We start from the raw sequence: 22,547 nt of genomic DNA on the forward strand, positions 1-22,547 counted from the left end.
GTTTTTTTTCCTTCTAAATGATCTTCAGCAAGAGAGACTTTTCAATGGATGTGCTTTTTTGTTAATATAAACCTGTTTTTGTGGTATTTTAATATTCTGATACGTGTAAGGGGAAGAGTATTTTAAAAATATATATACACCATATAATCCCATTTTGCTAGCTTTTTCTTAGCAAAGGTATTCCTCATAGGCTTGCAATTGGAGAAGGCATGGTAGTAATGAACTAGCTAGCACTGTGAAGAAGCTGTCTCTAGTTTTTTGATCAATTTTTTAAAATAGCATTTGCAATTCCCATTTTAGGAATTATGCATCTAACTGGAGTTCTTCTCATGCAAACACATTTTTCTTCTATAATCCCAATTTTGTTGACAACTAAGTTGTCAACAACCTGAAGCCAAACTTTATGTTGTCAATAAAATTACACCATTGTCTGCTGATTTGGGGCAAAGAGCCAGTCATTTTCTGCCTCTCCCCATGACAGTTACTTCACTGCAAGCTTCACTTTCCCAAAGGTTATGGGTCTGTTACAGGAGTGGCAGGGTGAGGTTCTGTGGCCTGCAATGTGCAAGAGGTCAGACTAGATGATCATGATGGTTCCTTCTGGCCTTAAAATCTATGAGTCTATGAGGGTGGGACCAGGCACCAAAACTGGGACCAGGGAGAACCTCTCTCTCCTATGCTGAGTGATGACTCCTCTGGCTAGCACCCTGGCAGCATGGAGGGGAGACTGTCTGATTTCAATAAACTAAGGGGAAAAGCTAGACTGGGAAATGAGTAGATTGGAACAAGTTGTCTGGTGAGACTGGGAATGAAAATGGGATGGGGAACTAGTCGGGGGAGTGGAGACTGGGAACTGGTGGGGGTGGGGAGGATGTGTTGTTGATTGGTGGAGGCTGGAACTTGAAGCCTGTGAGGGAAATGACAGAGGGGGTTAGAAACACTGAAACTGGATAAGAGTTGGCACTGGGTAGGCAAGGAGAATGGGAGTGGGACCAGGAACCAGGGATGGGGAAGAGACAGAACTAGGACAAGGACAGGTTGGGGGGATGGGACACAAGGAATCAAGCTGGGGAGGACAGGCAGAAGAGACTGTGACCAGAACAGTAAATTATCCTTCAGAACCTGAAATGGAACCATTAGGAAAGGGATAGATATTATGACATTTTCTATCTTATTATCACTATATAAATCCATGGTACACCCACACCTTGGATGCAGTTCTGGTTGTCCCATCTCAAAAAAGATATATTAGAATTGGAAAAGGTACAGAGAAAGGCAACAAAAGTTATTAAGGGTAGGGAACAGCTTCCATATGAGGATAGATTAAAAAAGACTGGGACTTTTCAGCTTGGAAAAGAGATGACTAAGGGGGGATCTGAAAGAGGTCTATAAAATCTTGAATGGTGTGAAGAAAGTGAATAAGGAAGTGTTATTTACCCTTCACATTACAGAAGAAATGGGGGTCACCCAATGAAATTCATATGCAGCAGGTTTAAAACAAACAAAAGGAAGTACTTCTTCACACAACAAACAGTCACCTTGTGGAACTTGTTGCCAGGGGATGTTGTGAAGGCCACAACTATAACAGCTTTCAAAAAAGAATTTGATAAGTTGTTGGAGGATAGGTCCATCAATGGCTATTAGCCAAGATGTTCAGGGATGCAACCCCATGCTCTGGGTGTCCCTAGTCTCAGACTGCCAGAAGCTTGAGAGTGGACAACAGGGGATGGATCATTTGATGATTGCCTGTTCTGTTCATTTCCTCTGAAGCACCTGGCATTGGCCACTATTGGAAGACAGTATACTGGGCTAGATGGACCAGTATGGCCATTCTTATATAAATGGAAGTCAAAATTCTTGAGTCCCACCATTCTTCTATGGGCAACTTGTGGGCTTCATCCTCATCTGTTGCAGGTCCACACAGGAGGATGACAACCTACTATGTTAGCAGTTACTCAGTTAGCTCAGTGTCCGAGGTTTGTGTGGTGGATCCAACCCTGCTGATGACTCGTGGGTGTCAATATGCTACATGATATTTTTTCCAGTTTTGATATTTAAAAAAGAAACATGGGAAACGATATATACAAAAGCTACATTAAAAGAACATTTTTAAGGTTGCAAAGTCAAGCACCCAAAAGTTAGGAAATAGCAGAATTAAGGTTACTTATGCAATCTTAATTTGTCACCCTTGTGTATATACATTATGATTTCCAGAGCAGTGTAAGAAGTCCTTAGTGTGAATAAGGGTATCATAGAAGTTTATATTTTGTTTGTTTATGTTTATATCTATCTATTTCAAGCCCCAAATGAATAGTTGGGAGAAAAACAGACTTTCTGAAAGATTCATCAAGCCTGTTTTTTCATTTTTATTGGATCTGAAATCTCTCAATCCACACCAGAGGCCCCCAACAATCCATCCAGCAAAGCCAGGGAACACTATGAAGAAGAAAAAAAACAAGCCTAACAGAAACATGTTCTACGGGATTTTAGGCTCTACTGGAGGGGATGACTTACAGATCTAAATGCTAGTTTTGAAACATTTTGTTTTCCTGGAGCACAAGTTCAAAGCTATGGAGGATTTGCTCATTTCTGCATTCCTCAAAGTTTAATAAACTGAGCTCCAAGCTGTTTACAGTAGATTTTTCAGGCAAAATCTCAACTACAAAGTACTGTCTGCTCTCTGTAGACATTAATGAGCCCAGGATGCATTTTGAAAGAACAGGGATTTGCACCAGTGTCATATGAATATTCCCTTCCTGTTACTGCTGTGAAGAGTCCTGCATTCTATAAGGATGTGATGTTGCGTCTATTAAAAAGCATAACAAAACTTCTATTAACTATAATAATGCAGGACTGGGTGCCCTCTGTATGAAATTTATCAAGTGTTTTAAGATTAATGTTTTTCTGTATAAATGTAAAATATTATTGCAGTACACTCAATTTTGGGTTACTGAGTCAATATGGCTGCTTTAAACCTTGCTTACAGTAGAAACATTTTACAAAGAATTTCCACCATTGTTCACACTTCTTCAACTCCAGCAGTATTAGTAAGAGTTACAGTGAGATCTACAAAACAAGCAAGGTCTGGGGAGAAAAGGATGATTGATGATTCAATTTCTCAACTATCATATTTCATTAACACTATATTTTGGCATGGGATATATAGGTATTAATTGTAAGAATTTTTTAAAGATATATTTCTATTTTAACTAGGCTTCTTCATTATGGAATGTGCTTTATGTGGGAACATCTCAGTGGTAAAGCAGTAATAAACTCAATGAAGACAGATGGCCTGTTACATCTAGAGCAAGGTCCAGCTGTTCTGACTAATTCTACCTGTGAATGTCAGTTTAACTAGGTGCTTTCTATTGGGTTTACAACATGTTAACAGAAGGTTTCTCAGCAGTTCTGGAGTCCTTAAAAAAAGAAGTGCCTGAACACAGGGCAGTCAGAAGCCCTGGGAGGGAGGGAGCAGGGGGTGGGCTCCTGCGAAAGGCCCATGGGAGCAAGGAGTGAGAGAGTGAGCAAGGAGTGCAGAGACCACTTCTTCCTTGCCTTCTCCCTAACTGTGTCTGGCTCCTGCTTCCCTCACAGGACAGAAAGGAGCCACCTGGCCCGGGACCAGCAGAAGTACTGGAATACCATTGTGGCTCGTTAAAAAAGCGCCAGCATGGAATTTCAGTGTGTTATGGCATGATTCAAGCACTGTGTCTAAGAGACCAAAAATGTTGCAGTCATATACAAACTTTCAAATGGAGCTACACTCAGAGCCAAAGGTAGATTATTCTGCCTTTAGCAGATAGTGGAAAGAAAATTCTCTCTGAAAACCTTTTGTTTATCTCTGGCACACCTTAGGATCCGTGTTACAAACAGGAAATTTGGAGGCTTGGGATAAACACATTTCAGTATAGTTTAAAATTGACTGTAGAAGTTCAATTCTTCCTCTTTACAAAACTTGATTTAAAGTAATGCAGAGCAACCCCTAAAGTAGTATCGCCTTAAATTGTCCTTTACAAACAATATATTTCTAAGTCTCAGTGTCATCTTACACAGAAGGATAAATAGTCCTTTGAGGATCTTCCTATCAGAGAGAGCAGCCAAGAGATGAACTGAACTATGTGTTCTCTGCATAGCGGGACAGGCAAGCACTGACAGTCTGCATATCAAGAACAGGGTATTTCATGAAAAATGTTTATAGTACTGCAAAGGGTGATTTGAAGTGCCGTCTTTTAAGTGGAACACATTTGATTTCTACAATACATGCCCTGGACAAAAGAAAGAAAATTACTATAGCTCAGTGGTTTGAGCATTGGCCTGCTAAACCCAGGGTTGTGAGTTCAATCCTTGAGGGGGCCACTTGGGAATCTGGGGCAAAATCAGTACTTGGTCCTGCTAGTGAAGGCAGGGGGCTGGACTCGATGACCTTTCAAGGTCCCTTCCAGTTCTAGGAGATGGGATATCTCAAAAGAGGCTGTTTTTTTTCAGTGTTCTAGTCAAAACTTTCTCCCCAGTGGAAAAATACAATTGCACCTATCATATTCTACATACCAAAGTATGTAAAAAAAGAAAAGCTGAATAAAAAGACATATTTTATGGCTTTACTAAGTGAAAGCCCGTGTTGTCATATGAGTGTAATTTGTAAAGTGTATAAGCTGAAAATGGCTGTGAATTTAAACATTGGACAGTAACAGACCATGAATCCCAGAGATTATTGAACCTGGTGATGTTCTAAACAAAAAGAGCTCTCAACCATTCTTGTAGCTGTTTCTATCACGGACTCAACAGACATTTTAGGCTTCAGAGTGACACACACAGTGACAAGTATCAGGGGGTAGACTTGTTAGTCTGTATCCACAAAAACAACAAGGAGTCCAGTGTTCACCTTAAAGACTAACAGATTTATTTGGGCATAAGCTTTCGTGGGTAAAAACCCTCACTTCTTCAGATGCACACACAGTGACAATCCTAGAATCTTATTATGTAGATAAATAGGCGCCATGCATTACTATACACAAGCTTATAAAAATAAGTTGTCATGATAAAAATGTTGTCCTTTGTAGTTTAATTTTATTCACATTTGTCTTATTATTTCTGAAGTAAAATTTTAAAAATTCACCTTATTCGCATATTGTGATAATAGTTTACAAAAACAGGTGCAAGCTCATTTTTCTATTGTGGAGACAAGGGATCAAAACTTTTTATAATACAGCCTCATTTCAGTTTTGGGGGGTTCGTGCATGTAACTCCTCAAGCACAGAGAAGAGCCTGTATTCTTTTTTTTTATTCCCAGACTCACCAAATTAAAAAGAATTGCATATATCAAAAGATACATTCTTGTTCTACCTAGCCATACAATTAGTCCAAATTTGTAGCAAGAACAGTATATGCAAGATATAAAAAAGTCAAACAAATTACCTCTGACTCACATGGAATTGATTAAATCTAGGTGATAGGTATGGAAATGTAGAGGTGCAGCAGGCATGTGCATAATGTCTGATGTTTGTATTTGGGAGTTTGACATGCACATTTATTTAAATTCTGGAAGAGCACATTTTTTTAAAGACACAGATCCATGAAAATAAAGAGAGGACAATAACAAGATTTTGTGATGCTTTACTTAATGTCAGGCAAACATTGGAATAATAAAAACGGTATCTATTAACTTTTAAATTTGCAAGACTGAATAACTTGTACCTAAGAGTTTCAAAAGAATTGGCTGAGGAACTCTTTGAACTATTGATGCTAGGTTAGCCTAGATGATCAGAATGGTATATTCTGGCCTTTAAGTCTGAGCGTCTGTGGACATAATTCTATGGGAAGTAGGTCTTTTCAAACAGACTTTAGAGTATATCATTTTTTGATGAGATTACAATTTTGGTTGATAATGGTGTGCTTAAGTCTATTATGTGTTGACATAATATACTGAGACTTCGGTAAGGCATGTGACTTTAAACTGCCTGATGTTCTGATTAAAAAAATTAGCAGTGTACAAAATCAATGTAGCACTTACTAAATAGATTAAAAACTGTCTAACTGGTATAAAAATAAAGTTGTTAATGGAGAATCATCATAGTGTATCTAGTTGAGTCTCACTGGAATCTGTTCTTGGCCCAATGATATTAATGATCTTTATCAAAGATCAGAGAGGAAATTATAAAATCTTTGCTGGTAAGGTTTGCAGATAACACAAATATTAGTAAGGTGGTAAATAATAATGACAGATCAGTTGTATAGAATGTTATGGATTGATGATAAACTGGGTTCATTCAAACAACATGCATTTAATATAGCCAAATTTACAGTCCAACATGTAGGAACAAAGAATGTGGGTCTCACATACAGGATGGGGGACTGTATCAGTAGGCTTGCTTATTGAGCAGGGCATCTCACTGGGAGCACATGACACCAGTGCTCTGGGATCTGCACTGGCAGCCCATTGGTCTCCGGCAGAGGTGATCCCGTGGAGGGCATGCTGGGTCACGTGCCCTCCATATTCATTGCTTGGTTTGTACTGAGCATGCTCAGTAACGCTGCTGAAGCCAGCTGCTCTCACTCTGCCCCACCAGATGGATGGAGTTTAGGATGTTGGTTTGTGACCTAGAAATTGCTAAATGACACGTAACTGGCCTTGCTGCTAGACTGCCTCTCTCCTCCGGCCATACCGCTCAGCCACGGTCAGGAGGGGCACTTGAGCTGGATCTTCCTAGTTATCAAAGAGAGGGGCAGATGGAAGGGAGCTTTCTGTGGGAGCTCCGAGACTCTGCAAATTGCTCACCCATTGTTGGGAAATGGCCGAGGGTATATGTTTTAGATGATGAAATGGATAGGTGGCTGGCTGGCTGTATTCCTGTGGAACTGATTTCATTTAACTGAATTTACTGTATAATTAATTATGTTAAGACACCTAGAGTCTTGGATAGGCATCTTGACTAAATCTAAATAAACAAAAAAAAAAATCCTAGAAAGCAGTGACTCTTAAGAGGACATAGGGGTCACAGTGAATATGCAACTGGACAGGAGCTCCCCATGTGATGATGTGGCTAAGAGAGCTAATGTGAACTTTGTAAGTAGAAACAGGAGAATATTGAGAAGTATGGTGAAGTTATTACCTTTTTATATGGCATTGGTCTTAAATCCTTATTTCGTGTCTTTGTTAAAAATATGCTTTAGTTGAACCTGATCAACCTTATAGGCTTGATGTAGAAATTAATGGGTAAAATTCTGTGTGTTATGCAAATGGTCAGCTTAGAATAGATGATCATAATGGTCCCTTCTGGTCTTAACATCTATAAATCTTTGTAGAAAATGTCAGTTTCCATTAATTATATCAAGACTAAGCTTGGCTTTTAAGCTTCAAATGAGTGATGTCCAGTAAAAATACATGATGCTATTCGTAAAGAAAAAAGAAAAAAAGAGGAAATAAAATTGACCTTATTGTCTAAGAAATACAAGAGTGTTAGAAGTAGATAGGTTGACTTGTCTGCTCTTGCTCCTAATAGCTATCTATCTAGCTGCCATTTGTTAGGTGGTGTACTGCCCTTCCAGGTTTCAGCCACAGAAATCATATGGACGTGAAGTATTCCAACCCAAACTGTTCTCAAGGAAAAAAATGCAAAACATTACAATTATATCTATGTGACGTGACATGAAAGATTGTCTTCATTACAATGCCTTAAGCTCAACAGCCTGCTGATCTTCTCTTGGAAGAGCAATGGGAGGTCAGAGGCACAAACTTCAGAGCCTAGAGGAAAGTGTCTTGTCCAAATGGGTGGAGGGAGTATATCTTTTTCTTTCTTATTTTTTTTTCTACTCTTACTGACAGAAGGAAGCACTAAGCATTGGACCTAATATGTTTTAGTTGCATTTTGTTCTTTAAAAGATTTTTTAAATATAGAACCCCAGAAATAGAGAGACCTGGCTGTAAACCAGAACCCAGAGTTCCTGGTGTCTGTGGGTACATCTCCATGGGGATAAAAGCCACACGGTACCGCCATAGCTGGCCTGGGTCAGCTGAATCGGGCTTGTGGGGCTTGGGCTGCAGGGCTAAAAATTACTCTGTAGATGTTGGGCTCAGGCTCACAGGGTTCCAGAGTTCGGGCTGCAGCCCAAGCGTGAACATCCACATAGCACTTTTTCAGCCCTGGAGCCAAAGCCCAGTGAGCCCAAGTCACCTGACCCAGGCCAGCTGTGGGTTTTTTATCTCCGTGTAGACACACCCTGTTTGTACAGCTAACCCAGGCAGTGCTAAACCATCCACCATGGAACTTGCAGTATCATAGCAGTTTTTCTTGGGTACATCAGTGGTCTGCAATGTCTGCTAATAAGGATAGCGGTCTCAGAATCACGTTTTAGAGCCCAACAATTTTTGTCATGTTCTAACAGTATGTTGCAACATGTTGACATTTATGCTGTGATGTTCCAAGAGAAGAATTGGTCTCAGTGAGAATTGATCCTGAAGCAGAATTCCAAACACCAGAGCATTCTTTCTACTTTTTCTGTTTGTCAGTAGCCAAGCAGAGGAGTTGACAGTCTATCACAAACGTGAAACAGAAATAGTGTTTCTGTGAATCACAGTATTTTGCAGTACCAAATCCATAGATATTTAACCCAGTTAAATTAACAGATTTCTTTCATTTTTAAAGAAAGTTTAATACAACAGAATATCATCCTTTTTGTGGTGTTCATTTGTAGTTTGAGAGTGAATCCCTAGTTCCTGATCTGACAATCTTTACTACATTGAGTAGTCCTTACTAATGAGATTAGTTCTATTGGAGTCAATAGGACTACATAAGAGAATAAGAATAAGGGCTTGCCATAGTGGATCTTGGATAGTAAAGCGACTATAATTCTTAGTCTTCCTAAGCAGGACATTCAATGGAAAAATTGCAGTGTCAGGACCCTAGCATTGAACCCAGGTCTCTCAGTATCTTTAGCCATTGTGCCATGGCAATACATCAAACTGCTGCCCCAACCAACAGCCTTAGTGCTAAAGGCCTACAGGCCCACAGCAGCCAGGCACCTGATTGGATGGACAGGCAGTACTCTCATTGGGTGCCTGGGCTATATAAACCCCCCAACAGGAAGAGGAAGCTGTCTGAGTGACAGACCATTGCCTGCTGATTGCTGCTTAGACCACCTTGCCATGCTTCTCTGCCTGAGCCAGCCTTGCTGCCTTGCTGTTTAAAAGAAAAATGCTGCCATGTTGCCTGACCTCGACTCCCCAGCTCACTGACCCAGCCCCTTGGATTGGATCTTCTGGCTGCTGATCCCTGCGAGAATGATGACAATTGCCCCAGACTGCCTCCAATACAGACTGACCTCTTGGCTACCCAATTACTCATGCACCCTTGACTACAGCTCTGGACTGCCCCCTAGGCCGCCTTGGCCACTGGGCATTACAAGAAGTTTGCAAACTGCATCAGTTGGCAACAGTTCGGCTGCTGTCAATATCATTTCCTTCCCTAAAAGTGTAACTTGTGATTAATATTTTATGCAAGCAGAACTTCTTTGACAAAAGTATAAAATTCATGATCAACATCTTAGTAAACTATAAACTGTTTTTGTTTTGTTTTATTTTTAAAGCAAGTAAAATATCCTAGGTACTTTAGAATGATTTTGCAACATTTATGGAGAAAATTGATTTCCCCCCCTCTCCTTAAGTCATAATGATGGTATTGTATAGAGTGGAATAGAATGGTTTTCTAAGTTGATTTTCATACTCTGAAAGAACTTTATGAAGCAGTAATTTTGTTAATGGCAATGCAATAGTAATGTAATACACCCAATATGGCAGCTATATATTATGCATTCAGCAATAACTTAAAAACATCCTTGAAAACTGTAACCTATTTATTGGGACTGAAGAGAGGGAATATTGGCTAGAAGGACACACAGGTTATCCCTTTTCAAAAAATGTGAATACATCTAGTTGAAAATTATCTATCTAAGTGTTTATCAATGGAAATTTGGGGTTTGACTAAATTAAATATTTTGGCCAAAAAAACCAAAATATTTTGATTTGGGTGTGCTGTTGCAGTGCCTCACTGGACTTGTCCTCAGTTGTCTTATATTCTCTATGGGCCAGGTCTCCCAGACCGACACAATCCCCTGTGATGCACATTGGCCATGTGACTCCCATGATGCACTGCTTCCCCTCACTAAGAGAGAAGACCATTGTTCATCCTGAGAGATGTAATCCCAACAGGGAGCCCAGCCTATAGGGAAGATCAGGGGTGAGGGGGAGGCATGAGGCACCCAGACTTACAACTCTTATGAGGCAGCGCAACAACATATTGGAATACAATTTCTTGCTAAAGTATTCAGATTTTTATTTATTTGTTTGTTTATTTAAACCAGCAAGTCTAAATTTTCCATGGGGGTAGGAGGGACATTTTTGACCTTCTCTGGTTGTGAGGCTTTTAACTTTACTTGGACAGCAGAAGGGACTTCAGAATCCTTCAAAAGAGGATGATTTAATAGCACATTTCTACCTTGTCAGCATTAAGATGAAAGCTCAAGTCTTGGGGTGGTACGTGACACTTTTATTAAGAGGCAAGAGTGCTAGCTGCTGAACCTTCCTGACACACCAGGCTTTATCTAGTTTTATTTTTTATGGAATCAATAGACCTCTGGAGTATGGGCTATTTAAGTTTAAAGCCTCTATTTCTGCGCTTTACCTGGGTTCTGACAACTTTAGTTCTTTTTTGAGATTAGTAACGTAACAAACTACTGTGTGTTTCAGATGCCAAAATGAGTCCAGCTTCTCCTATCATGTTAGTTATTAAATCCTGTCCAAAAGATTTCTTATCCGTTGATGCTGGAATTAATGGAGGTGCATTCAAAGGGAACATGTATTTTTATATTGACTCTTAATATGTTTTTGTTTTAATTTTGTTTTGTAAATTGTATTCAACCACAGTTTGCTCTAATGCCATTGACTTTAATCCAGAACAAGCATTCTTCCAACATCTTTTGTTTGTTTGTTGCAATATTAAAGAGAGCTAGTTTTTTTGTAGCAGTAACTACTCACAGATACTAATTATTCCTTCTCTTGCCATTTCTTTAGGGGATGTATATCAAGTCAACATATGATGGGCTGCATGTAATCACTGGGACTACTGAAAATGTAAGATGCTTTATTCCAATGAGACCTGTTTATTACACCTACAGTTAGCAAGAGACATGTATACTCGGTATATTTCATATTATGAAGATTTGTTTTAAATCAAGCCACTGTTTATTAATGCTTTAATTTTTTGAGTATCTTCATTATTATGTAAAAAAATATATACAGCAGATGCTGCTTAATAGCAATCCTGATATTAACAACTTCTAGCTAATAGCAATGTTTTGCTGGGTGTCAATCCTGTCCCATTGACTTTAATGTTAGTAGGATTTGGATATTGGCTACAAGCACACCACTTATTGACAGCTTTTATACATGTCTTCCCTGGCAGGAGCCCCACACACCTGTCTACAGCTGGTGAGGGGGCAGCAGCAGGAAGGAGATTGCAGCCCGGCTGCCAAGGCTTTCCATGGGGAGCAGGCACACTGGGGGCCTGCAGGGCTGCAGGGTACCTCTCCTGGTGCTCTCCGGGTTGTGCCCTGTCCTGGCACCATCTCAGCGCTTCCTTCCTTGGCTGCAGCCCCACAAAGCCCCAATGTTGCGGTGCTTCATCCAGGGCAGGAAGTGCTAGGATGTGCTAAGCACTATCTGTAGGCAGGTTTGGAGGGCTGCAGCCTGGGAAGGCACCTCAAATAATAGCAACTGTTTTCTGAGAACCAACAGGCTGCTAATAAGCAGAATCCACTATATTTCTTCCATAAAAGAAGTACATCCATAGTATCTATTTACTGATTTTAAAACCATTAGAATTATATACATAGAAACAAACAAACAAAAAAATAACGAAGAGCAACAAACAAAGGCTTTAAAAAAACAAAATCCCACCCATTAGCCCCACCACACTTTCCTAATGAGCTTGTGTACACAATTTTCCACTAGCAAATGTTTGCTTTTATAGGAGATAATTTTTTCTCACATGACGGTCATTGTTGTCATTAATCTTATATAATTTCTGTCATGTCAAAATGTCAGTCTTCTAAATCATGACTAAAGAGATCTTCTGCCTATTCTGGATCAATTTCTATGCATAATCAAGGGCAATTGCTATCCATTTTTAAAGACTTTGTTATCCCATGTGTTGACAGAAAATCATGTAGTAAATATAAGTCAGACTCGGTAATTTCTGATTCTGTATTTTATAGACTTTATCAAGCTTGGCTAGAAATGCCTCTTAAGTAATTTCTTAATATGTCCAAATACTATAACTGTCCAAGCACTGATCATCACACACCTGGATTACTGTAATCACCTCCTCTGGCCTTAATGTCTGCATTCTTCTCCCCTTCAAGTCCATTCAACAGGCTGTTAAAATCATTTTCCTAATCCATCATTCTGACTGTCATCCCCTCTCTCTTTCACTACATCAAAAACAATTTTTTGTCCCAACTTACAAAGCCCTCCACAACTTAGCTGTCCCCTTCCTATCCTACCTTTTATATTATCATAAGATTGACTCCTGCCTTCGGTTCATTAATGGTGTCAGCCTCAATTATCCAATTCTCCAGTTCTCTTACAAGCACCTTCACATTTTCTCCCATGCTGCTCCTTACAAATGAGAGAAACTCCCAGTCAAAATCGATAAAGCCGGCTCCTAAGCCTCCTTCAAGTCCCTCCTCTAAACCTGCTTCTTCCGTAGTGCATCAGGAATGGCTTGGCAGGTGGAGAGTTGTGATTGTTGCTGCTGATTGTCTGAGAATCATTGCACACATCCTGCTTTTTTTAACCCTTTCTCTCCTGCTCCACAGCCTGACCCACTGTTTGTCATCTCCACCTATTATGTGTTGTCCTTTGGATTGTAAACTCTTTGAGGCAGGGACTTTCTACATGTTTGTACAGCCCATAGCACAGTAGGGCCCTAACCAAAAACCTGGATGATATGGCATTAGAAAGGTTAAAATATTAATGATATATGAAAAATATTCTACTTAGTAAACCTTCATTATATTCAGAGCATTAGCTAAAACAGAGTGGAGTGGATCACAAACTTTTCATATTAGTATTTAGTACATTTCATACATTGTCCATTAGTTAATTTTCCCAGTGAATCTCTCCTGTGAGTGTTGTGTTGGCTATTTTTATATAGAGACTTCATGCTAAGAATTTGGCATGTGTCTTACTCTATATTTAGTAGTGATGTACTGTAGTCTAGTATTAATGTATATGTTTTATTATATCATAATTATTTCTACACTTAGTAGTGATATACTGTAGACTAGGGTTGCCAACTCTGACTGAAGCTATTCCGGGAGATTTTTTCCCCAACATGACATAATGTAATTTTCTTAAAATATCCTATTAAAATCTCCTGGATTGCTTTCAATAGTTACCAGGAGATTGATGCCAATTCCGGGAGATTCCAAGCCAATCCTGGAGGGTTGGCAACCCTATTGTAGACTGGTACTTTCCAGACTATTGAGAAAAGATAAATGAGTCTCTCTCTCTTTCACAACTAAGATGAGGCACAAATATATCTTTTCCTGGTCTTTAAGAAGGCGAACTGTAATATGGAGCAGTCACAGGGTGACACTGGCCCTTTAAGAGGAAGTAGCACCAGAGTACCAGTGCCTAGTCAGCTAACCCCAATTAGGTTTAAAGCGGGCATCTGGGTCAGAGGAAGACCCAGTGAGAGAGACTGTCATCTGGTGAGTGAGAACTAGGAAGCTGCAGGATGTAGAAGCAGCAGGACTTCTAGAATTTTCTGGGAGGGCAGGCAGTGAGTGCCTGGGAGGTACTGCAGAAAGCAGGAGCAGCCTAAGAGGTGAGCCAGTGAGAACCTGAGAGGAACTGTTCATAAAATGGTATCCAGGGAGAAAAGCCTTGGGTGATGTTGCTCAGAGAACAGGGCACAGAAGTAGGCCCAACTGCCAGAGACCCTGGAAAGGGTAGGCAGTGAAAGCCTGAAAGATAAAGGAGGGGGGAAAGTCCCCTGGGGACTGTAGCCCAGGATGAGTTGAAAAACTGTTTTTGTTTGCTTTGCCTGGGTTTGAGAAATAAAACTCCCCAGAAGAAACTGTGGGCATGCCAGTGGATGCATTGCCGGCTGGGGAGAAGCCCTGTCTTTTTACAGGCAGTTTATTTGTGAATGTATACTATTAGGTATGCTCTGATCCACCTAATACCTGTTTAGTTGTTGCCTCAGATACAACAGGAAAGTTTTGCATGTACATACAGTGTCCATGAATGATGCTGAAAAGTGTCACGCACTTTCAACTACCAGAATTGGGCAGAACAGACATTCACAACATTACAGAGTGAAAGATGAGTGCAGTTGTTGTTTGGCATATACTACAATGGTGCTATTTATGTACTAAAATTGCAATGCAATGGTAAATAATTTTAGTTAAATGTTCTTTTGCTTCCTTGTGTAATCAGAATGGATTGTAAAAATGTGCTAGAACTAGTCTTAGCCAAACTAATCTAATCTAAAGGTTAACCGGCTTTATTAACAATGGCAGAAAAATGACCATTGTAGACTTTTGGAGGAGTTGTTATCAGGCAAATGTATACACCTTTCACTCTATCATGTTACATTTGCTAGGATTGACTCATAGAAACTGTATCTCAAACTCTTTACATAATTAGGTAATAAAAGAAATCTAATAATAAAAGTGTGTGTGGTGTAGATAATTGAAGCAAACAGACATATGCCCAGAGGAAAATTTGACAGGCATAGGCAATAGTGGAAGATACATTTAAAGAAGAGATTTGAAAAGTGGTCAGTGATGCACAGATAAAGAAGGAGGTCTGAGGTGGTAGGCACTGCTGAGGAGAAAACTATCACGCTAACAGTGGCAAGATTGTGGGAAAGGGCAAACTGAGACAGGGGCTATATGAGAAGGGAGAGCTGGAAAGGAATAGGAAAACAAAAATCTATGGGGAAAAATAAAAACAAGGCAAGGCACTTTTGAACTCAATACAAAAATAGATGGTTAGCTAGTACACTTGTTTGAGGGTGGAAGTGGGAATTCCCACTCTTTGGTATATGTGAGAAAGTGGCCCGCAGAATTCTATACATTCTGGAGTTTAAAGAGCTGAGGCCTGTGGAGGGCATTGAGGAGCATGTTACATTATCAAGAAGAAAGGAAATGAAGGCATGAACTGGGATTGCAGCAGGGAGGGAATCAGGTCAGTTGTGTACCCAGGCAATGTTATGAAAGTATTGAGGCATATTTACAGATAACAGCCTCTGGCATGTTAGAACAATGTAGGTAAGGGAAGTTGGCGAGCCGGATCCGTAACTTCGGGATAAGGATTGGCTCTAAGGGCTGGGTCGGTCGGGCTGGGGTGCGAAGCGGGGCTGGGCGCGAGCCGCGGCTGGATGAGACGCCGCCCTCTCCCGGGTGGGCGGCAGTGACTCTAGACACGAGCCGGGCCCTTCCTGTGGATCACCCCAGCTGCGGCGGGCGTCTCTCACCTCTCCCCCTCCGCGGGGATGGGCGGGGGGCCGGCGTTCCGCCTCGGCTGGTGCCTAGCAGCTGATTTAGAACTGGTGTTGACTAGGGGAATCCGACTGTTTAAATAAAACAAAGCATTGCGAAGGCCCACGGCAGGTGTTGACGCAATGTGATTTCTGCCCAGTGCTCTGGCCTTGAAGGCTAGGGCGCGGGCGGAGCCGCCGCAGATCTCCTAGACCTGAAAGGGACGCTGAAAGGTCATCGAGTCCAGCCCCCTGCCTTCACTAGCAGAACCAAGTACTGATTTTGCCCCAGATTCCTAAGTGGCCCCCTCAAGGATTGAACTCACAACCCTATGTTTAGCAGGCCAGTGCTCAAACCACTAAGCTATCCCTCCCCTTGATAGAAAAGAAGGTTCAAGGTAAAGGAGAATACTAAATTGGTTGATGTTTAGATTAGGGTTGGTAAAGCATAAAAAGGGCGAGACTTGGTGTATGTGTCTGTGTAGGAGAGAGGTAGAGAGAGTAGATGGAATTTGTTTTGCTCCTTTTTCCTGAGAGAAATATTTCTGTTTTTGTGATAAGCAATAGTTTCTTTGCCATAGATAAGCAGAAAAGGTGTATAAGAATGAATTATTTAAGGCATTTAAATATATGTAAATTGAAAGCTATCCATGTACTCAAGGTAGTTAAAGTTTGAAGATCATGATAAGATGACTTAGGGAGAAGGTAGACTGAGAAGTGCAGTCATGTGAAAACTGAAATTTATGGGAGTCTAAAAATCTTTACACAGTTTATGGAGTCACCACTGAAGACTGATAAAAAGTGCATGATAGGAATGGAACTACTCAAGGAGGGATGCAGAAGATGTTATAACAAAGTAGGATGATTCTGAATTGAATGATGGAAATGAATTCCTCACATTTGTCATGGGAAAGGCTGTGATAAGATGGCAAATTGTATGGGTGGAGAAAATTGTTGTTTAATTGCTTACAGAAAGTTCAAAGGAAATTTTATCTTCAGTAAGCTGTGTGTAGTTCCTTTATGAAGTGAACTATTCCTGATAAAATTGGATTAGGTGAGGTGAAGTATTCAAACTCTATAAAGCAAATATTGAAGTTATGCCTTACTAGTGCTCAGCCTGGAAAAACAAAAATGCTGCTAATAATTAGCTGAAGACAGTAGGGCAAAGGCCAGAATGGCATGCTCTCCCATACCAGTAATTCTACCCAGCATTGGTTAATTTTTAATGTGACATTAAGTAATGGATTGTCAGAGAAATCCACAAGAGCAAAGAAAATTGTAGTTTAAAGATTAAACTTTCACTGTTTACCCATAACAGCACTCTGTGTACTGTGCACCTATACCAGCCTCCCCGATTACCGCAGCATAGAGAGTGTGTCAGGAGGATAGTTCTTAGTTGATGCATGGTCCCTTAGGAAGCAGTGCCAGCTGTTGTCACAAAGCTGCGTGAGAGCTGAGGTCAGGGCAGCTTGAGAATCAGGCAGCTATAACCAGCTTCTTCCCCAGCCAGGCGCCCTTGGCAAAGGGAAGAAACTGGCTCCTAAAATAGGGAGGATTATTTAGGGTGGGTGAAAGGAATAGAACAAGTAATTAATACAATGAAAATGAGCAAAGGAAACCTTTGACAGTGTATCAGGAAAATTTTCTGAATGGTGAGAGATTTATTCTAGCCTTGGATAATCTCCCAAGGGAAGTAGTGAAAGCCTCATTGCTTGAGTCATTTAAAACTGGACTGAACAAAACTGTAGGAAATTACTGTACTGTGCACTAGTAGGGAGATAGACCATATGAACTAACTGGATTTCTCCATCTCTATTTTCTATTACTTTGTATTTTATGAATTAATTGTATATTGCTGTTTAATTGCTTGGACCTAAAAATGCATCATTAAGCTAAATCCAAAGACTCTGAGTTTTATGACAACTAACATTAGAATAGATTTTAGAGCTAACATATAGGGTATAGGGAAATCATACTAAGCTTAAATGATCCCTGTCATTTTGGAATTTTTTAAAGAAAAGACTTTTCTATTTAAAATACATTTGTTAATGTAAAATTAGCAACTTTCTAACAAAAAAAAAGGCTAAAGAGAAAATTCCTCTGTAAGCAGCTGTTGTTTGTGATATAATCAGTGGGGGGAAGGTGGGGGAAAGTGGTGGGGGAAGAGATAGTAATGAAGTTTTCAAATCCTGCTCCTTGTTTCAGCTCTTCTCTCATGATAGTAGAGTAACCTGCTTCAGAACCTTACACTTCACTAGTTAATGATTTTTCATTAAAATAAGTTTTATATTCACACACACACACACACAAACACAAAATATTAGTGCACCTTGGCTGAAAAAAGGCAAATTTCAGAGGCCTTGCAGCAGCTCAGTTTCCATTGTTGGAAATATATTGATATCATAGAGCCTGTATGGTGTAATTTATTTATACGGTGTTCTAATCTACACTGTATGTATGAATCCTATATGCAGTGTTGTTATAGCCATATTGGACCCAGAATATTAGAGAGGCAAGGTGGTTGAGGTAATAATTTTTTATTAGACCAATTTCTGCTGGTGAGAGAGACAATCTTTTAAGTTTACATAGAGCAACCTGAAGAAGAGCTCTGTGTAAACTCGAAAGCTTGTCTCTATCAACAACAGAAGTTGGTCCAATAAAAGATATTACCTCACCTATCTTTTCTCTCCATATGAATTCTGTAATTCTTAAACTAAGAAAGACCAAACAGCACACTGGCAACTCTGAATCTAACTCAGGCTAATGGGAGTACTGCCAACAGTATACTTCATTATTATTATTATTATTATTATTATTATTATGAATAACTTTTAATTTATTTATTACTTGTCAAGTTCCAAAAATTGTACCTGGCACCTCACAAAACAAAGATTTGGGCCCTACCTTGAAGAGCATACAGTCTAAATTTGACATGATACAAGAAGTGGGGGTCATCCACAGACAAGAAAGAAGGGCATAAGAGAAGGCAAATGTGACAGTAAGATAACATGATGACTCAGGAGGTGATTTGTTTTGATGTTTTAATTATATTTTCTCCCCCCTACACTTCATAGAGGGGAGACAGCAGAGTTAGTCTTTTAGGAGTGATTTAAATAAGGCTTGTCAAGCAGAACATAAGAACATAAGAATGGCCATACTGGGTCAGACCAAAGGTCCATCCAGCCCAGTATCCTGTCTACCGACAATGGCCAATGCCAGGTGCCCCAGAGGGAGTGAACCTAACAGGTAATGATCAAGGGATCTTTCTCCTGCTGTCCATTACCATCCTCTGACAAACAGAGGCTAGGGACACCATTCCTTACCCATCCTGGCTAATAGCCATTAATGGACTTAATCTCCATGAATTTATCCAGTTCTCTTTTAAACCCTGTTATAGTCCTAGCCTTCACAACCTCCTCAGGCAAGGAGTTCCACAGGTTGACTGTGTGCACTGTGTGAAGAAGAACTTCCTTTTATTTGTTTTAAACCTGCTGCCCATTAATTTCATTTGGTGGCCCCTAGTTCTTATATTATCGGAACAAGTAAATAACTTTTCCTTATTCACTTTCTCCACATCACTCATGATTTTATATACCTCTATCTTATCCCCCCTTAGTCTCCTCTTTTCCAAGCTGAAAAGTCCTAGCCTCTTTAATCTCTCCTCATATGGGATCCATTCCAAACCCCTAATCATTTTAGTTGCCCTTCTCTGAACCTTTTCTAATGTCAGTATATCTTTTTTGAGATGAGGAGACCACATCTGTACGCAGTATTCAAGATGTGGGCGTATCATGGATTTATATAAGGGCAATAAGATATTCTCCGTCTTATTCTCTATCCCCTTTTTAATGATTCCTAACATCCTGTTTGCTTTTTTGACTGCCGATGCACACTGCGTGGACGTCTTCAGAGAACTATCCACTATGACTCCAAGATCTTTTTCCTGATTAGTTGTAGCTAAATTAGCCCCCATCATATTGTATGTATAGTTGGGGTTATTTTTCCCAATGTGCATTGCTTTACATTTATCCACATTAAATTTCATTTGCCATTTTGTTGCCCAATCACTTAGTCTTGTGAGACCTTTTTGAAGTTCTTCACAGGCTGCTTTGGTCTTAACTATCTTGAGCAGTTTAGTATCATCTGCAAACTTTGCCACTTCACTTTTTACCCCTTTCTCCAGATCATTTATGAATAAGTTGAATAGGACTGGTCCTAGGACTGACCCTTGGGGAACACCACTAGTCACCCATCTCCATTCTGAAAATTTACCATTTATTCCTACCCTTTGTTCCCTGTCTTTTAACCAGTTCTCAATCCATGAAAGAATCTTCCCTCTTGTTCCATTACAGCTTAATTTATGTAAGAGCCTTTGGAGAGGGACGTTGTCAAAGGCTTTCTGGAAATCTAAATACACTATGTGCACTGGATCCCCCTTGTCCACATGTTTGTTGACCCCTTCAAAGAACTCTAATAGATTAGTAAGACATGATTTCCCTTTACAGAAACCATGTTGACTTTTGCCCAACAATTTATGTTCTTCTATGTGTCTGACAATTTTATTCTTTACGATTGTTTCAACTAATTTGCCCAGTACTGACGTTAGACTTACCGGTCTGTAATTACCAGGATCACCTCTAGAGCCCTTTTAAATATCGGCGTTACATTAGCTATCTTCCAGTCATTGGGTACAGAAACCGATTTAAAGGACAGGCAACAAACCATAGTTAGTAGTTCCACAATTTCGCATTTGAATTTATTCAGAACTCTTGGATGAATGCCATCTGGTCCCGGTGACTTGTTACTGTTAAATTTATCAATTAATTCCAAAACCTCCTCTAGTGACACCTCAATCTGTGACAGTTCCTCAGATTTGTCACCTACAAAAGCTGGCTCAGGTTTGGGAATCTCCCTAATATCCTCAGCCGTGAAGACTGAAGCAAAGAATTCATTTAGTTTCTCCGCAATGACTTTGTTGTCTTTAAGTGCTCCTTTTGTATCTCGATCGTCCAGGGGCCCCACTGGTTGTTTAGCAGGCTTCCTGCTTCTGATGTACTTAAAACATATTTTGTTATTTCCTTTTGAGTTTTGGGCTAGATATTCTTCAAACTCCTTTTTGGCTTTTCTTATTACATTTTTACACTTAATTTGGCAGTGTTTATGCTCCTTTCTATTTACCTCACTAAAAGTGAGATTTGACTTCCACTTTTTAAAAGATGCCTTTTTATCTCCCACTGCTTCTTTTACATGGTTGTTAAGCCCCGGTGGCTCTTTTTTAGTTCTCTTACTGTGTTTTTTAATTTGGGGAATACATTTAAGTTGGGCCTCTATTATAGTGTCTTTGAAAAGTGTCCATGCAGCTTGCAGGGATTTCATTCTAGTCATTGTACCTTTTAATTTCTGTTTAACTAACCCCCTCATTTTTGCATGGTTCCCCTTGCTGAAGTTAAATGCTACAGTGTTGGGCTGTTGAGGTGTTCTTCCTACCTCAAGAATGTTAAAAGTTATTATATTATAGTCACTATTTCCAAGCAGTCCCGTTATAGTTACCTCTTGGACCAGATCCTGTGCTCCACTCAGGACTAAATCGAGAATTGCCTCTCCCCTTGTGGGTTCCTGTACCAGCTGCTCCAAGAAGCAGTCATTTAAAGTATCAAGAAATTTTTTCTCTGCATTTCATCCTGAGGTGACATGTTCCCAGTCAATAAGGGGAAAATTGAAATCCCCCACTATTGAGTTCTTTATTTTGATAGTCTCTCTAATCTCCCTTAGCATTTCATTATCACTATCATTGTCCTGGTCAGGTGGTCAATAATAGATCCCTAATGTTATATTCTTATTAGAGCATGAAATTACTATCCATAGAGATTCTATGGAACATGTGGATTCACTTAAGATTTTTACTTCATTTGATTCTACATTTTCTTTCACATATAGTGCCACTGCCCTACCCCCGCACGACCTGTTCTGTCCTTCCGATATATTTTGTACCCCAGAATGTTTGTGTCCCATTAATTTTCCTCACTCCACCAGGTTTCTGTGATGCCTATTATATCAATATCCTCCTTGAACACGAGGCACTCTAGTTCACCCATCTTATTATTTAGACTTCTAGCATTTGTGTACAAGCACTTTAAAAACTTGTTACTGTTTGTCTGCCCTTTTCTGATGTGTTGGATTCTTTTTTATGTGAATGTTTCTTGTCTGAACTGGCGCCTACTTTATCCTCTTACATCCTCACCTCCTGACTAAAACCTAGAGAATCTCTATCAATAGACTCTCCTCTAAGAGAAGTCTCTGTCCGACTGCTGCAGAGAAGCATGTAGATTGGCTTTGAGTAGGGAGTCTAAATCAAAGGGACAATATGAAAGAGGGGCTTGTGTGTAACTGTAACATATATTATTGAAGCACCAGTTATGGCTCCATAGTTAAGGTGGAGATGAGTTTTACACTTCAACACCTTGAGAAAAAAACATCTAATATTTTTAAAAATCCGTTTAAACTAATCTGGGACTACAAACACCAAATATTGCCCCATCCCATTAATTGTGGATGTTTGATGTATCTAATCAGATATGCTGTAGTCCTGAAGCAGTGAGAAATAAAGGAAAATAGAGGAGACTCTTATCTAAGGAGACTTTGTAGACTAAAGACTACTTACATGTTACAGAACAGCTAAACATTATGAAGAAAGTGCCCTATCCAAATCCACTCCTAAGAATCAGAGAAAAATTCTGGTTCATTTGTTCAGTGACTGCTATTTGGGGTTGACTTTATGTAGCCAATAAGATGTACAGGAAGTCCTCATTTAAAGTCATCTCGGTTAATGTTGTTTCGATGTTAAGTCGCTGATCAATTAGGTAACATGCTCATTTAAAGTTGTGAAATGCTACCTTCTAACGTCATTTGTCAGCCATCTGTTTTGTCCGCTGCTTGCAGGAAGAGCAGCCCATTGCAGCTAGCTGGTGGGTGGTTGGAACCAGGGTGGACCAGCAGCCTCCCTAT

The 22,547-nt window shown here is 39.9% G+C and overlaps 1 protein-coding gene and 1 long non-coding RNA gene across 3 annotated transcripts in view; one reads left to right on the plus strand and one right to left on the minus strand.

Moving 5' to 3' along the window:
* Positions 1–22,547, plus strand: part of LOC128843372 (connector enhancer of kinase suppressor of ras 2-like) — a 530,962-nt gene that overhangs the window by 255,057 nt on the left and 253,358 nt on the right. Inside the window, exon 7 of the mRNA XM_054040175.1 lies at positions 11,066–11,125. Within this exon, the coding sequence (XP_053896150.1) occupies positions 11,066–11,125 (60 nt within the window). The remainder of the gene's footprint in view (positions 1–11,065; positions 11,126–22,547) is intronic.
* Positions 1–22,547, minus strand: part of LOC128843373 (uncharacterized) — a 236,307-nt gene that overhangs the window by 145,590 nt on the left and 68,170 nt on the right. The window lies entirely within an intron of this gene.

The sequence above is a fragment of the Malaclemys terrapin genome, chromosome 9 (genome assembly GCF_027887155.1).
Source record: "Malaclemys terrapin pileata isolate rMalTer1 chromosome 9, rMalTer1.hap1, whole genome shotgun sequence".
In the NCBI taxonomy this organism is placed as follows: domain Eukaryota; kingdom Metazoa; phylum Chordata; order Testudines; family Emydidae; genus Malaclemys; species Malaclemys terrapin.